The sequence below is a fragment of the Camelus ferus genome, chromosome 6 (assembly GCF_009834535.1).
Source record: "Camelus ferus isolate YT-003-E chromosome 6, BCGSAC_Cfer_1.0, whole genome shotgun sequence".
In the NCBI taxonomy this organism is placed as follows: Eukaryota; Metazoa; Chordata; class Mammalia; order Artiodactyla; family Camelidae; genus Camelus; species Camelus ferus.
The window spans coordinates 2,626,066-2,640,931 of NC_045701.1; the positions used below are offsets into that span (position 1 = coordinate 2,626,066).

Below are 14,866 nucleotides of genomic sequence, written 5' to 3' on the forward strand. Positions count from 1 at the left end.
ATTTTTTGGTTGGGGGAGGTAATTAGGTTTACTTATTTATTTTATTGATGGAGGTACTGGGGATTGAACCCGGGACTTTGTGTATGCTAGGCATGCGCTCTACCACTGAGCTATACCCTCCCCCTTTAAAACACTTTCAATGCAGTATATTTTGGATCAGTCTTCTCACTTCAATGCCATTTGGTGTCAGGGCGTGCCATCTCGGAGACCCCAAAGACACCTCAAACTCATGACCCCCACCATCCCACCCCCGACCCTCCTCTGTGTTCCCTCTCTGTATCCAGTTATATAAGCCAGAAACCTAAGTTTAACACTTAGCACTACCTTCTCCCTCATCTCCCGTATCTAAATCCATTACTAAACCCTATAGATTAAAAAAAAAAAAAAAAAAACAGCTCTATTGAGATATAATTCACAGACCATAAAATTTACCCTTCTAAGCTGTACAATTCAATGGTTTTAAGTGTAGACACAGAGTTATGCAACCGGCACCACTATTGAATTCCATTTTCATCAGCCCCAAAAGAAACTTATCCCCATTAAGCAGTCATCCCCCAGTCCCTCTGACCTTCATCCCCTAACAACCACTAATCTACTTTCTGTCTCTTGAATCTACCTATTCTGGGCATTTCATAAAAATGGAATCATACAATATATGATTTTGTGTGTGTAGCTGGCTTCTTTCACTTAGCATTCTATTTTTAAGGTTCATCCACGGTATAGCGCATATCGGTACTTCATTCCTTGTCATGGCTGAATAATATTTCACCTTACGGTTAAATTACATTTTGTGTAACCATTATCAGTTGATGGATTTTTGGGTTGTCTCCATTTTTTGGCTGTTATGATTAGAGCTGTTATGAACACGTGTGTACAAGTTTTTGTGTGGACGTGTTTCTGACTCACTTCGTTATATCCTTAGGAAGTTCTATGGTACAGCTCTACTTACAAGTTCTATAACGCTTACTAAATAGCTCTTGCAAATGTCTGTTTCTCCCTCCATCTCTAAGCTACCACAATCTCTCATCCAAACTAAAGCAGGAGCCTCTACTTCTTTTCCCTCCATGCCTCTTCTCCACTGGCCCAGTGACCTGTTCAAAATCCGAATCTGATCACGTTATCCCACCCAGCTTAAAAATCCCTGACATCCCTGAGGCCCGTGGGGCCTGCTGTCCAACCCAGGGCCGTCCTCTCCCTTGTTCTCCCTCCCCATGGCCCTACACAGCAATTTCCTCACCGGGAAAGCTTTTCTCTTCTCTTTGCCTGGTTTACTCCTACTCATCCCTTAGAGCTCAGCACAGGCATCTCGCTCAGGGAAGCTGTTCCTCGCCTCCCTGCCTAGTTTGGGCTCTCCTGAGCCAAGCACCCCTCCCTCTGCACGCCTGTCACAGCTGCAGGTCTCCATCTGTTTGTCTGATTATCTGATCACTGCCTGTCTCCTCCTCAAGTGCACATCTGCTTTTGTTCACCACTGTATCCTCAGCGCTAGCACAGCTTCTGGCACAGTCTCTCAGTGAGTATCTGTTGAATAAACAGATGAACACCTGAACACGTGAATGAACGCAGCGGACAAGTCAGCCTTACAGGGCTATCAAATGGCCCCTCACTAAATAAATATGATGATTGTTAGATGGCCAAACGTGTGATTATCCTGAACAATCAAAAACTTGACATTTTTCACACTGCTTTGTACAATATGCTTACGAGAACAGGCATTTTCTGCCCTGGTATTACTGAAATAAAAATACAAAGTCATATTAAATACAGAACCTATGTCTGTAGACACAGAGGCTGTCTTTCTCATATTAAACTCAACTCTGGTGATTTCATTTCAGTGAGACACTGTCATCTGTCACATTAAATTACTGCTCCTATGCAGTTTTCTTACTGTAGCTTTGTTTAATTTGAAGGTCCGATTTGGGTTGAGGGTTGCATTAAGTACTTAGGTATGAGGACTTGTACCTAGATTTATATTTCAACATATTTAACTAATTCAATTTATTTTATTGTATTATTAACACTGGGTATCCATGAGAACTGTTGTTTTTTAGAAACAAAGCTGATAACATTACTCACATTGAGTAACACTGAAGCATTGGATGGGGAATTAGATCATGTTGACCTCTTAGATCCTTTCCAGCTATAATATTCTGTGATTCCAATCTTATGCACTGAGAAACTGAGACTCTGAAGCTACACAGAAGGCATTCAGGAGGGGATTGAAAGGAGAAAGCAGGGCATCCTTTCACCAGATAATAGACCAGACCAGGTATTTTTCCCTGACAAAGCTTTCCTAAGCAATAATGTTCCTAAAAGCATATCAAATGGAATAAATTATTCACCAGCATCTCAATATCTCTAAGGAAGAACTGAAAAAACAAAACAAAATGTTTCCCAACATTAAACAAAGCAAAGCACCAGAGAGCCTCTGCTTGGCCACCTTTGATTAAATAAAAAACTCAAATGACTTACACTTAAAACTCACAAAAGCCAACTTACTAAAGCAAATCTCCTGAATCTTGTATATTCAATGTCTATCATCAACCCTAATGTTGGCTTTCAAAATATGACACTTTCCAGGGCTTAGGTAATTTTGGTCACTGAGCTGTTTCAACCCGAATACACCTGCTGGTCGCTTAACAGATAAATAAAGCATCAAGTCTCCAAACTTGCTGGTTTCTCTTCCTGCCTCTTCTTCCTCTTCATGAATCATGTTCATTTCCCTGCATTAGGGCCAGTCTCAAACCTATTTCCTTCAGAAGACATTTAAAATCCCCACATCCCATGTTGATTTCTGCACTTTGCATGGTCCACATTTAATTATCCTGCATGTGTCCCAAGTATGCCATAATTACCTTCCTGCATCTCACTCTGACAAGACAGCAGGTTTACTGAGAGAGGGACCAAGAACTTCTTTTTGTACTCCAGGAGGCCTGGAACTAAGAGCTCACAAAATACTCAGGAAATGGGAAAACCAGAGTGTTATCCTGTGGGCTGGTTCCATAACTCCTCATCTTTTGTTTTTACATTTAGTGCCTTCAGAGACACGGTAGAGCAATGGAAAACCAATCCTTTTTTATCAAGTTAACTACTTTAGAAATGTTCAGGAAAAAAAAGACATTTAAATTCCAATTCTTCGCTCTCGAATGTCCCAGGAATTGGTTTTTAAAACAATCCTTAATATTAAAAATATTTTAGAAAACAGAAGTTGAAAAGGCTCAGTGGTGTGTTAGCAAGCCGAATGCGAGCAACAAATCGATTTTAGGAGCAGAAATTGAAATACGACACCTGGAGCAGCATTTAAACATGGATGTGTATAAACATCTATATTTTTGAGTCTGAACAAAATCAACTTCAAGCTCATTTAAAAATATTCTATCTGAAAAACCTGCACACAATCTAGTTAATGCATATTTTTTGAGCTGAGCATATAAGGACAACTTATCATTTTCATACACAAATAAACACATTTCATCTTTTACTACCAAGGTCTGAAGAAACCACAGCATTTAAAAAAGAATAAACACATAGCTTCTGCTTAACTTGGGGTGTTAAGAGATTGGATATATAATTCTAATATGCTGTTTCCCTACAGTCTTCAAGTTCAAATCATAAATCTTTTCCCAATGTTAAAGCAAGCAAAACCGTTTTTCAGAGTATTTGTTTAAAAGGTAAATAACTGTTCTTCATCTAGGTACAAGGCAAGTATTTTAGACTGATTTCAATCAGAAATCCTTTGTTTAGAAAATACAGTTACTGTGGTTGCTGGTTAGACTAGTAATCTAAAAATAAAACAAGTTATCTCTTGTTTCATTGAATAAATCACAAGTACAATCTGCCTCCACAATACAGGAGCCTAACATTTAAAAATATTTTTTCCCCCAAAGGGAGAAAAAAAAAGTAAACTTTTGCAACAATGTATCTATAAATAAGATTAAATAACATGCAGTTTTCAACAAGAAGGTAGCAATAGCTCTGTTACTATAAAAATGCAAACCAAAAGCCAAGAATCTTAAATACCCACGTCTTGGGGACACTGCGGCTTATTGATCTACAGTCAGATTTTTGGCCAGGTGTTGAAGCAGAAACATAAAATAACATTACTGCATTCCTCAGTAGCAAAGAGAATGCCAAATTAGTTTAAAAAGTCCTTTCTGGCAAAAATAAAGAATTTCTCCCCTCCCCCTCCCACAAGGGACCTTCTCTAAAGGGGGGCGGAAAAAAATCCGTGCCATAAATAAATAAATAAGCGAAACAGATACCTCCGGCCCCTTTGGTGCTGCACAGCTTGACAAGCCGTTTGCATGAAAATAATTCCCTTCAGTTCCGGAAACTCAAGGATCTCGAGGTAATCTTGAACAATTTTCCAATCTGGGATCATGTAATGAGTCACGTCACTGGACAAGAGTTTCCCATCTGAAGCATAAATCCACAATGTAAGCGATTAGACAGCGTTTGCAACCCCTGGTTTACAACCATTTCAATGTCACGGTGCCCCGGCGTGTCAAATAACTTCCAACCTGAACTACACTGTTAAGTTTTTAAAAGACAAGACAAATCTACTAGGGTAGAGGCCCAATGCAGCACATTTTTTCATTTTTTTCCCTCTCATTCTTCCTTTTTTTTTTTTTTTTTTTTGAAGCTGTGATAAATAAAAGCGCAACGTGGTTAATTGATGTTGCTGTGGTGTAGATGACGGATTAAAAAAAAAGACAAGTAAATCTTCAGGAAAACTTAAATATATCTGTGTTAACTCATTGACGGACACTCAACATTCACATGGGGCACCCCAACTATACATATCAACCTTTTGTTTATTATGCCCAGCCATTTCTAGTGAGTTCTGTCTCAAGCCCGTGAACGTGCTCAGAAGACTCCAAGGGCCAGAAAGACTGGATTAGAAAAGGTGTCCAGTACAAGCATGGGTCGTAGTGGGACTTCCACCCAGCCCGCGTCACAGCGCTGCTTGGCTAAACTGTAACTGAAATGTTCACCTTAACTGTAAACTAAGGGTCCCAAAGACTGGCTGGAAAGGACCACCGAGCTCCTCTTCCACCACCGGGAAGAGAACCAGTAAGCTTCACGGATAAATCGGTCCCCTCTGCAGGCTAGAAATCAAATGTGGGCAGGTGTAATGTACGGCCGTTCCCAGTCCAATTTCCCATGACCTTCCTGTACAACGAGGGCCCAGATAACCCACAAATCCTACAACGAAGGGGACTCTCCGCTGGGGAAATGTCTGAGGCCTCGGTGCTGGCAGGTCAGAAAATTTGTGCGGAGAAAAGCAAAGCAAAGCAATGCACAACGAGCGGCGGCGGCGGCTCCCCCCGCGCCGGCCCGCAGGGAAGGGCGCCGAGCTCGGACCTCCCCGTTTCACCAGCGCGGTGCTGGGGGCAGGACGCGACGGGCGCCGGCGCCCCGCAGGCCCCTTCGAAAGCCCCACTCCCCGGTCTCTGCGCCGCTCCGGCGCCTGCCTCCCCGCCCTCCCGTTTTCTGGGGCGGGGCAGTCGGGAGTCCGTGCGGAGAGACCCCCGAAGCCGCCGGCCTCTCGCGTCCGACCCGCAGCCGGGCGGAAGCCCGGGGGCTTCGGCCTCCGCGCCTCCGCCGCCTCGCGCTCCACCTCTAGGCCGCGCCCGTCCGCCCCAGGGCCCACGCTCGACCCCGGGCCCGCCGCCCTCGCTCCAGCCGGGCCTCGTCTCTCGTTCCCGCCCGGCCTCGGCCCCCCGCCCTTCCCCCAACCCCGGCCTCGGCTCTCGTTCCCGCCCGCCCCCGCCCCCCGCCCTGCCGCCGCGGCCGGCCTCGCTTCCACTCCGGCTCCCCTGGCTCCCGCCCGGCCCTGACCGTTGCGGCAGGCGGCCGGCTGCGGGCAGAGCGGGCTGTTGCAGGGCACGCTGGGCCGGAGGTAGTGCTCCCGCACGATCCGCAGCGTCCGGCCCTGGAAGGTCCTCAGGAGCAGCACCTTCTCGCGTTTCTGCAGCATGCTGGCGGCGCTCCCCCGGCGGAGCCCCGGGCCCCGCGAGGCGGCCGCGAGCGAGAGGCCGGGGAGCGGCGGGCCCGGCGCGGCGCGGGCAGAGGCGAGGCCCGAGGCTTCGGGCCCGCCCCCTGGGCCTGGTCTCCGCGGAGCTCCGGGCTGAGTGCTCCGGGCTCCGGGCACCGAAACCGTCGTAATGGCCCGTGTCCCGGGGTTAAGAGCCGGAGGAGGCCTGCAGGGAGGGTGCTCCAGTCCAGGCCCGCAGTCTCCCCCAACCCTGCCTTGGTTTCCCAACCGGGAAGGGTGGAAACCACTCAAAAGACTTGAGGGAGACAAAAATAATACAGATCTTCCTCCATTTATGGTAGGTTTATGTCCTGATAAACCCATCCTGATTAACCTATTGTAAGTTGAAAATTCATTTAACACACCTAACCTGCCCAACATCACAGCTTAGCCCAGCCTACCTTAAACCCGCTCAGAACACATATCTTGACCTACAATTGGGCAGAATCATCAAACACGGAGCCTATTTTATGACAAAGTGTTGAATAGCTCATGTAATTTGTATTGAATGCTATACTGAAAGTGAAAAACAGAATGGTTGTGTAGGTACAGCATGATTGTGAGTGCATTGGTTGCTTATCCTTGTGATCTCAGGGCTGTCTGGGAGCCAGGACTTCCTGCGTCTGCTCAGCATCCCTGTAGTGTCACACGGCATATCGCTAGCCCAGAAAAAAATAAAAATTCCAGGTGGGTATCACTTTCACACCAAGGTAAAATCCAAAAACCGTAAGTGGAAGCATGGGAAGTCGGGTCATCTGTATATGGAAGCTAGTTTAAATTCTTGTGAAGATTTGGCGCAACTGTAAAAGGTTATTATACTTTGCTTCTACCCTCAGGTCCATGCGGGAATGGGGCTGCCTGATCAGTATAGGTAATTATTAGTGTTTTGTGTTAATATAGATAATTATTAGTGTTTCCTGTTCGTTGCTCCTGCTGTCCTTGAAAGAGCTAAAAGATTCAGCAGATAAGCCTAGCAACCCTGCCAGCCCAACGTTCTTTTCCACTTTAAAAAGCTGTATTTATTTTTAATTTCATGTATTTTTAATCCATATAAAAATTCAAGCAATGCAGATAAAATGGAGACCAATCCCTTCCCTTAAGGTAAATATTGTCTATTCAACCTCAACACGATACCATTTGCAGCCTCTAGCAGAGGAATTCTGCTTTAAACTTGATGGAGACTAACCCAGTCTTTTCTGAGACCACACACTCTTGGTTGGATGGAAGCCACTGTTCTTCCAAGCACTCAGCAAAGGCTTTTGAGCTGCACCGGAAGCTTTACAAAGAAGCGTCACATATAATTTCCACCAATCAATGGAATCGAGCATCATTATCCCCATTTTACAGATGATGCAATAGGATTAGAGAGGTTAAGCAGCCAGATTACCCAGTTATTAAGTCGTGGAATCAATATTCAAGCCAGAATCTGGCTGACTCCAAAGCAGGCTCTTCCCTGATGATCGTGCTATTCACAGATAAATAAAACACAGCTCGCGTATCTAAGAAATTTATGGTCTACTTGGTGAGCTCTGGTTAGAGCAGCTCAACCAGCTGGCTGGGAACACTGGAGCTTCCTTGTATGCTAAGTGAGCAGAACTAGGGTATCCTGTTTGATCACTTACTCCAGGGAAACATATTAAAGAATCATGGTTCCTCACTCACTGTATTTTTTATGCCAGGTTATCTGCAGTGTGGGATGATCTGAGTGAGCTCTGAGATGGAATTGCACAAGTTAGGAGAACATGACAGTGCTGGTCCACAGGCCAGAGCACAGGAGGGAGTGGCCACCAACAGTGCAGGAGGCAGTCCCTAATTCAGGAAGTCAGTTCTAGAGATCCCAGAGGACAGGCAAGCAACAGGATTTGTCCCCTACATAAAAATGCTTCTGACAGCTGCCCACAATCTCCTCCAAAGCTCTCCCAAGTTCATTTTCCTTTTACTTCTGACTGTATGTCCTTAATACCTCTCCTTAGTATTTTGTAGATTTAAACTTTCTCCAAATTAGGAATGATGATCTTTCTTTTGTTGTTTTCAGAGGGGGAGGTAATTAGGTTTCCTGATTCACTTTTAGAGGAGGTACTGGGGATTGAACCCAGGACTTCATGCACACTAAGCATGCGCTCTACCACCTGAGCTATCTGCCTTTTAGCATTTTGTAGCTTTAAACTTTCTCCAAATTGGGACTAATGATCTTTTAAGGAAGAGAGTGTGTCTGCAGCTCTATTAAAAGTTGATTTTATCAGTATTTAAAATAACCCAAGGCCCATCAAGCACTTCTTTTGCCTTGCCTTGCAGCAACAATGTACAAATTCTGTTCTCAAAAGCATGCTCCCTGAGTTCTGCAAACTGATGTTCTAAAATGGACAAAAATGCCTTTTTGTTGATTTGTTTGTTTGCTTCACAGACCATCTGATGCCTCTTGCCTGAAAAGATGTTTCTCTATCAGTCAGAATGAACCCAGTTGTACTGCAGTAAGTAATATACAACTTCAAAAATCCTAGTGACTTAGCACGACATTGCGTGGGTGCCTATAGGTGTTCTGTCCCCAGGGCGCAGGCTGGGGGAGCCAGTCTTTCCTGGAGCTCTGTTTGCTGTTCATCGGCAGAAGGAAAAGAGGCCTCTAGACAGCCTTATACCAGCAATTAAAAGCTCAGTCTGGAAGTGATACATGTCACTTCTGCCTATTGGCCAGAGCTAGTCACGTTGACCACATACCTAAGGTCGGAAGACGGGTGGGGTGGGGTGATTGGGGTACATATGTAGTGCGGCTCCTACCTCCTGGCTTGAAAGCCGTGTGCTGAAACCCTTTGATGAGCAGCATTAGTGACTACTTGAGTGTCTTTAATTCAAACTCCTTAGTCCTAAGTCAGTTGGCTCAGCCATCACATCAACCCTTGTGGCTCTGCTTCTCCAGCTGAGCCCACTAATCTGGTCTCACCTCTTTTTCCAGTGCTGGTCTACATGTGATTTCTTGTGGGAGAGACTGGCTCTCTGTTCACCACATCCATGGCCTCTTTTTCTCTGGACACACAGGTGAAAACATTTCCCAGCCTCCCTTGTGCATAGATAGTTGTGGCCACAGAAGATACAGGCACCGTTTCCAGGCCTGCCCCTTAGAAACCTCCCATGGTTGCTCTTCCTTCCTGTTCCTGACTGGATGCCAAAGCCCAGAGGATCCTGGGAGCCAGGATTGAAGACAGCACTCCCCCACCCCCCAATCCACCCCCATCCCCTTCCCCGCATCAACTTGGGTCCCTGAAGAACTGCACAGAGCAGAGCCCAGCATCCCCTACCCAGAAGCATCCACAGGGGTCTCTTGTAGGAGAGACATAAACATTTATTATAGTACCTGATGTGACCCCAACAAATACACTCCCACTTTACAAAGGAGATTAAGGAACTTGCCGAAGAGCTGCCTGTTTGTTTCAGAACTCCTTACTACATACTGAATGTCCTGATGAAGCAGCTCCAGGATTCTCCCACAGTTCTAAACTGCAGTACCATACTGGGAAGGATGCTTGGTGGCCTGCTTCTCTTTGCAGTTTTCCCTTCCCTTGTCAATCCGAGTGCGGATGGACAGCCTGGTATCCAGATAGCGTAATGCTGTGACAGCTTTCAGTACTCAGTTGCTGATGGAAATCTATGATTGTGGTCCAGTTTCCCTGGTGACTGACTGCAGTCTTCTTTAGGCTGAGCACCAGCGTGCTTACACTGCAGGAGTTTGTAATGTTTGCCTCCCTTTTTTTTTTTTTTTTTTTCGCAAATGCGCCCTGGGAGTGCAAGCGTCAGCAACCACTGGATTATAATCAAAAGGTCTCATCAGAGGGTTAGCCTAGAGAGGGTGGGGGCATCTTTACAAGGGCTAAGAGGACAGGGAGATTAAATGTATGAAAGGAATTCTGGACGGTGAGCTCCAAGGGCTAGAGAGGATTACTGAAGCAGGCTTTGAAATAGTCTCTCTGTATTTATTTAAAACGACAATAGTACAGCATGCTTGTGAAGGATGCCAAGTAAAAACGTTGAAGTTCTGCTTACATGCAGTCTGTTTCTCCCAAGTAATTTATCATTGTTGGTATCTGATGTGCATCCTAGAAGTCTTTAACTATAACCCAGAGTTTGCAAATTTTGAAGAGCTTGTCAATCTATGCAGCATCAACTACTTACAGCTAATGTTTCTCAAGCTTTTACTGGGTGCCAGGCACTGGTCTAAGCACTTTTCCTGTGTTTTCTCATTTAATCCTCAAAACAATGCCTTGACTGTAATACTGTTACCCACTCCATTTTGCAGGCGAAGAGACTGACGTACAGAAGGATTGAATAATTGCCCCTGGCTACACACTCAAGCCAGACTTGGAACCCAAGCAGTTTGGTTCCAGAGTCCAGGCAGTAATGACTCATTCATGTCACCTTTCAGCTGGTATATGGCCTGGTACGGAGCGGGGTACCTTCTGTATAGTGGATCATTGGATAAACCCAGTTCTTTCAGGTTTAGGGAATTGGAAACAATGGGTTTCAAATATTGACCCTACTGATCTCCTAACTTCCCTGGGCCTTAGTGATTTCAATTATAAAATACAGCTAGCAGGACAGATGTTGCTGGGTATCGTGGTATTAATGAGTCAATGACTCTAAAGGGTCGTGTAAATGTCTAACGTTATCCCATTTATCTGAAAAATCAGCTTACTTTCATTTGTTCTCCATCTCAGTGGAAGAGTCACTGGAGGACAAACGGCCGCTGAGATTGCTCTGCTACTTGTATTAGAGATAATTTAATTTCCTACATGTTAAAGGCTGTTAATCCTTGATTTTCACTTTTCCCAGCAGATACAATGGCTCCCTTTTGGCTTTCTAAACACTCTGTGAATACCCATAATCCACTTTGCAATGATTACTCTAAAATGTTCCGCTTAACTCTTTATCATTTTTTTGAGAGAAAATTATTTTGCGCTTACCACTGGTATCTAGGCAAGATTTTTACTGTCCTGTTAACGAACCGATCATTTTGTCCTTCTACCACTAAGGGCCGCTGTTTCATCGATTTTTGTGGGGAGGAGGAGGGAGGGTGTTGCAGCTGAAGTACCTTCCATGCTGGTACCTGAGCTGTTGAAACTCGACCTTTCACATACTGTCATTAAAATGCAACAACCAAACCAGCAAATAACCTTAGTATTAAACAATACCTTTATCCAAGGAGCTCAAAGATCCAGATGCTCCAAAATTAATTAGAAACTAAGCTTCATTGATTAATACAGAAAAGAAGAAGAAAATCCTTTAAGTCTTGAAGCCGACTAGAAAAAAAAATTCAGTTACGTGGGTAGCCATTTATAACTCAGATAGAGGAACATTACTATTTGTCATTTTAATTTTTTAGCATTAGTGTTATTTGATGAAATTAAGTTTTCATCCACAGTGTAGGATTATTGTTACCAGTTGAAAACCACTCATTATATATAGATATTTTATTGGATAAACATATTACAAGGAGTTTTCCTGTTTATTTTACTGTTTTGTTACTGCATATGTTTGAATTTGGGAAAGTGGATTCCATTTCATGTCTTACAACGATAAACTCTGATTTCTGAAAACTTATAATAGAAAGTTTGTGAAAAAATGGAAAAGAGAATAAGGAGTACTTAGTAATAATCCTAACCTACGGGACATCTTCCAGGTTTTGGATTAATATAAACAAAGTATTAGATTTTATTTAAACTTTAACTTTCACTATTTAATAACCAAAAGGCATTATTAAACTACACAATTTTAAAATCTGGTTCTAAAGGAAGAAGAATGAGGGCCAAAAGTGAGAATTACCTTTAGACTTAACTTTCTTTACATTTTAGGCCAGAGCAAGTAGGCTATATCTGTTTGTGTCAGATTTCTATTGCTGAATAACAAGTTACCACAAAGTCAGCAGCTTCAAACATTTATTATCTCATAATTTCTATAGTCAGAAGCCTGGGTGTGGCCAGGTTAGGTCCCTGGCTCAGGGTCTTACAAGACTGAAATCAAAGTGTCAACTGGGCTGATTCCTTTCTGAAGCTTGCGGTCTTCTTTCAAGTTCACAGAGTTGTTGGCAGAATTTAGTTCCTTGCAGCTGTAGGACTGTGGCCCCCGTTCTCATGCTGGATGTTAGGCAGGACAGCTCTGAGCTCCTGGAGGCCACCCGCAGTTGCTTGTCACATGGCCCCTTCTAGGTCCTCTCACACTTAAACCTCTCTCACTGGGAGAAAGAACCCAGTTCCTCTAAGGGCCTGCTGAGGATAATCTTCTGTTTTCAGGTCAACTCATTTGGGAACTTAATTGCATTTGCAGAATTCCCTTCACAGCAGCACCTAGATTCAGGGTTTGACTGAATAACCTGGGGAAGGTGTGTGTACCCTGGGGCACAGGAATCCTGGGGCCATCTTAGATTTCTGCCTACCTGTCTTAGTGTGTTCCGGCTGCTCTAACAAAATCCTGCAGGCTGGGTAGCGTGTAAGCAACAGAACCAACAACAGAACTTTATTTCTTACAGTTCTGGAGGCTGGAAGTCGGCGATCAGGATGGCAGCATGGTTGGTGAGCACCCTCTTCTCAGGTGCAGACTTCTCGTTGAATCCGCGTATGGCAGAAGGGCCCAGGGAGCTCTCCTGAGCCTCTTTTATGAGGCACTATATCCCATTCATGAGGGTCCTGTCTCATGACTTAAGTAATTCCCAAAGGCCCCACCTACTATTACCATCACCTTTGGGGTTTAGGATTGCAGCATAGGAATTTTGGGGGGAGACAAACCTTCAGATCATAGCATTGCTATAATGCTTTATAATAAACATTTGAACTCAATATGTTCTGTTTAAAACCATGGTATGTATTAAGTATCTGAGAGCAGCATAAATGACTTTCCTTTTTTTTTTTTAATGACTTTCTTAAAAAAGAAATGAGAGAACCAAGCCAGTGAGCCAGTATTTTGAATAATAGAGAATGCTGCCTTGCTTAGTTCAAGCCAGGGAGGAGAACACTCCACCGATGCAAACCTACATTCTATTCATCTTAAGGGTCACCAGTTTACGCTGGGCCCTGAATTCAGTTACGAATCATTGCGTAGAGTCCAGCCCCTTTTGCCAACACAGGATGCACTTGGAGAGGGCAATGCACCTGCGGGGTCTGGTGGGTAAGAACCATCTCCTTTTGTGGTACTCCTTAGTCACTACAGAGGATTGATGCTGTATGCCCCAGATTAGGATCCTCTCTTAAAAACCCACTGTGCTGGTGGTAGGATGCCCCTGCATTTTTGAATATTTGAATTTTAAATTTAAAATGCTATCATCATTATAGATGTCCTTCACTGTGTGGCTGGCTGCCGTCATAAACCGGGGAGTGTGGGAGGCTGCCGGTATTTGCTGCCTGTCTTCCATGTAGAATTGTGATGGGGGTCAGAGCCATGATTAAGGAACCTTTACTGATTGCAGTGTTTGGGTGGGGAAAAGCAGAAGGGCTTTCTTTCTTTCTTTCTTTCTTTCTTTTTTCCTATTATATCTGACATTTTAAGAGATATCATTAAAAAGTATTCTTTTGCCCAGGAGAGAAAAGGCTTGGATCTTCGCTCTCTTTCATGGAAACCATAAGGCTCTTGTTATGTTTACCATTTTAGCCTTCAAGGCCTTGTCTTCTCTAACTTGGAGAACTGAAGGCATTTTGATCCTCTTCCAGTCCTACAAACAATGTTCTTTCAGCAGCTTGAGGCATCACTGTTGATCAGAGAAAGCACTTCCTCCCTCCCAATGCGAACAGCACCTGCCAATCCCCCTATCCAGACACAAGAGAGAAGGGCTGTTCTGTGAGCTTACAGAGTACTGTTATCTCAAACATACATTAAACCACAGAAAATAATCTGAAACCTACTGCCTCATTACTAGATGCAGAGCACAGTGGCATTTAGAGATTAAAAGCAAGGCCACGGGCCCACATATCCACAAAACATATTTGTTTGTTTATGGCCAGTGTGATATTTTCCTGATATTGATGTCAGGGTGTTTCATTTCCACTGGCATTAAGTTCACCATCTTGGTGAAAATGGAAAAAGGATAAATGACTAAACCAGAACTAAAATGTATCATTAATCATATTGATTAATACTGAGCAGGCTCTAATAAACCACACTTCTCTTTCAAACTACTTATTTTAATCTTTCTTCAGTTTTAGAAGGGTAGGAAATATATATATATATTTAAATATATATGATATGTACATACGATATATATAATATCTATTATATATATAATAGATATAAATATAAAATCAGTTATGATTGGCTGAGTTATGCCGCAGTAACAAACAACCCTCATAACTCAGTGGTTTAAAACAGCAAAGGCTTATTTCTTTTTATTTTATTTTATTTTATTGAGTTATAGTCAGTTTACAATGTTGTATCAATTTCTGGTGTACAGCACAATTCTTCAGTCATACATATATTCATTTTCATATTCTTTCTTACTGTGAGCAATTGCAAGATATTGAATATATTTCTCTGTGCTATACAGTATAAATTTTTTTATCTATTTTATATATACCAGTCAGTATCTGCAAATCTCGAACTCCCAGTTTATCCCTTCCCACCCCCCTCCCCCCTGGCAACCACAAGTCTGTATTCTATGTCTGTGAGTCTGTTTCTATTTTATATATATGTTAATTTGTCTTTTTTCCTTTTAGATAACACATATGAGTGATATCATATAGTATTTTTCTTTCTCTTTCTGGCGTACTTCACTTAGAATGACAATCTCTAGGTCCCTCCATGTTGCTGCAAATGGCATTATTTTATTCTTTTTTATGGCCGAGTAGTATTCCATTT

General features: G+C 43.4%; 1 protein-coding gene and 1 long non-coding RNA gene across 5 annotated transcripts in view; one reads left to right on the forward strand and one right to left on the reverse strand.

The window, feature by feature from the left end:
- The window catches only part of DIS3L (DIS3 like exosome 3'-5' exoribonuclease), a 31,046-nt gene extending 24,951 nt beyond the window's left edge, over positions 1-6,095 (reverse strand). The window contains 2 exon segments of the mRNA XM_032480909.1: positions 4,263-4,416; positions 5,842-6,095. Of these exon segments, the coding sequence (XP_032336800.1) occupies positions 4,263-4,416; positions 5,842-5,980 (293 nt within the window). The 5' untranslated portion in view covers positions 5,981-6,095.
- LOC106729515 lies at positions 4,998-14,155 on the forward strand. 4 transcript variants are annotated; one of them, XR_004320353.1, is made up of 6 exons: positions 6,195-6,335; positions 6,632-6,724; positions 6,874-6,908; positions 8,442-8,508; positions 8,988-9,070; positions 10,326-14,155. It is a non-coding gene; the product is annotated as an uncharacterized LOC106729515 (long non-coding RNA). The 4 variants fall into 4 exon arrangements; XR_004320352.1 differs by lacking the exons at positions 6,195-6,335; positions 6,632-6,724 and adding an exon at positions 4,998-5,260; XR_001365925.2 differs by lacking the exons at positions 6,195-6,335; positions 6,632-6,724 and adding an exon at positions 4,998-5,260 and having other exon boundaries at positions 12,552-14,155.
- The last annotated feature ends 711 nt before the right edge of the window (positions 14,156-14,866 follow it).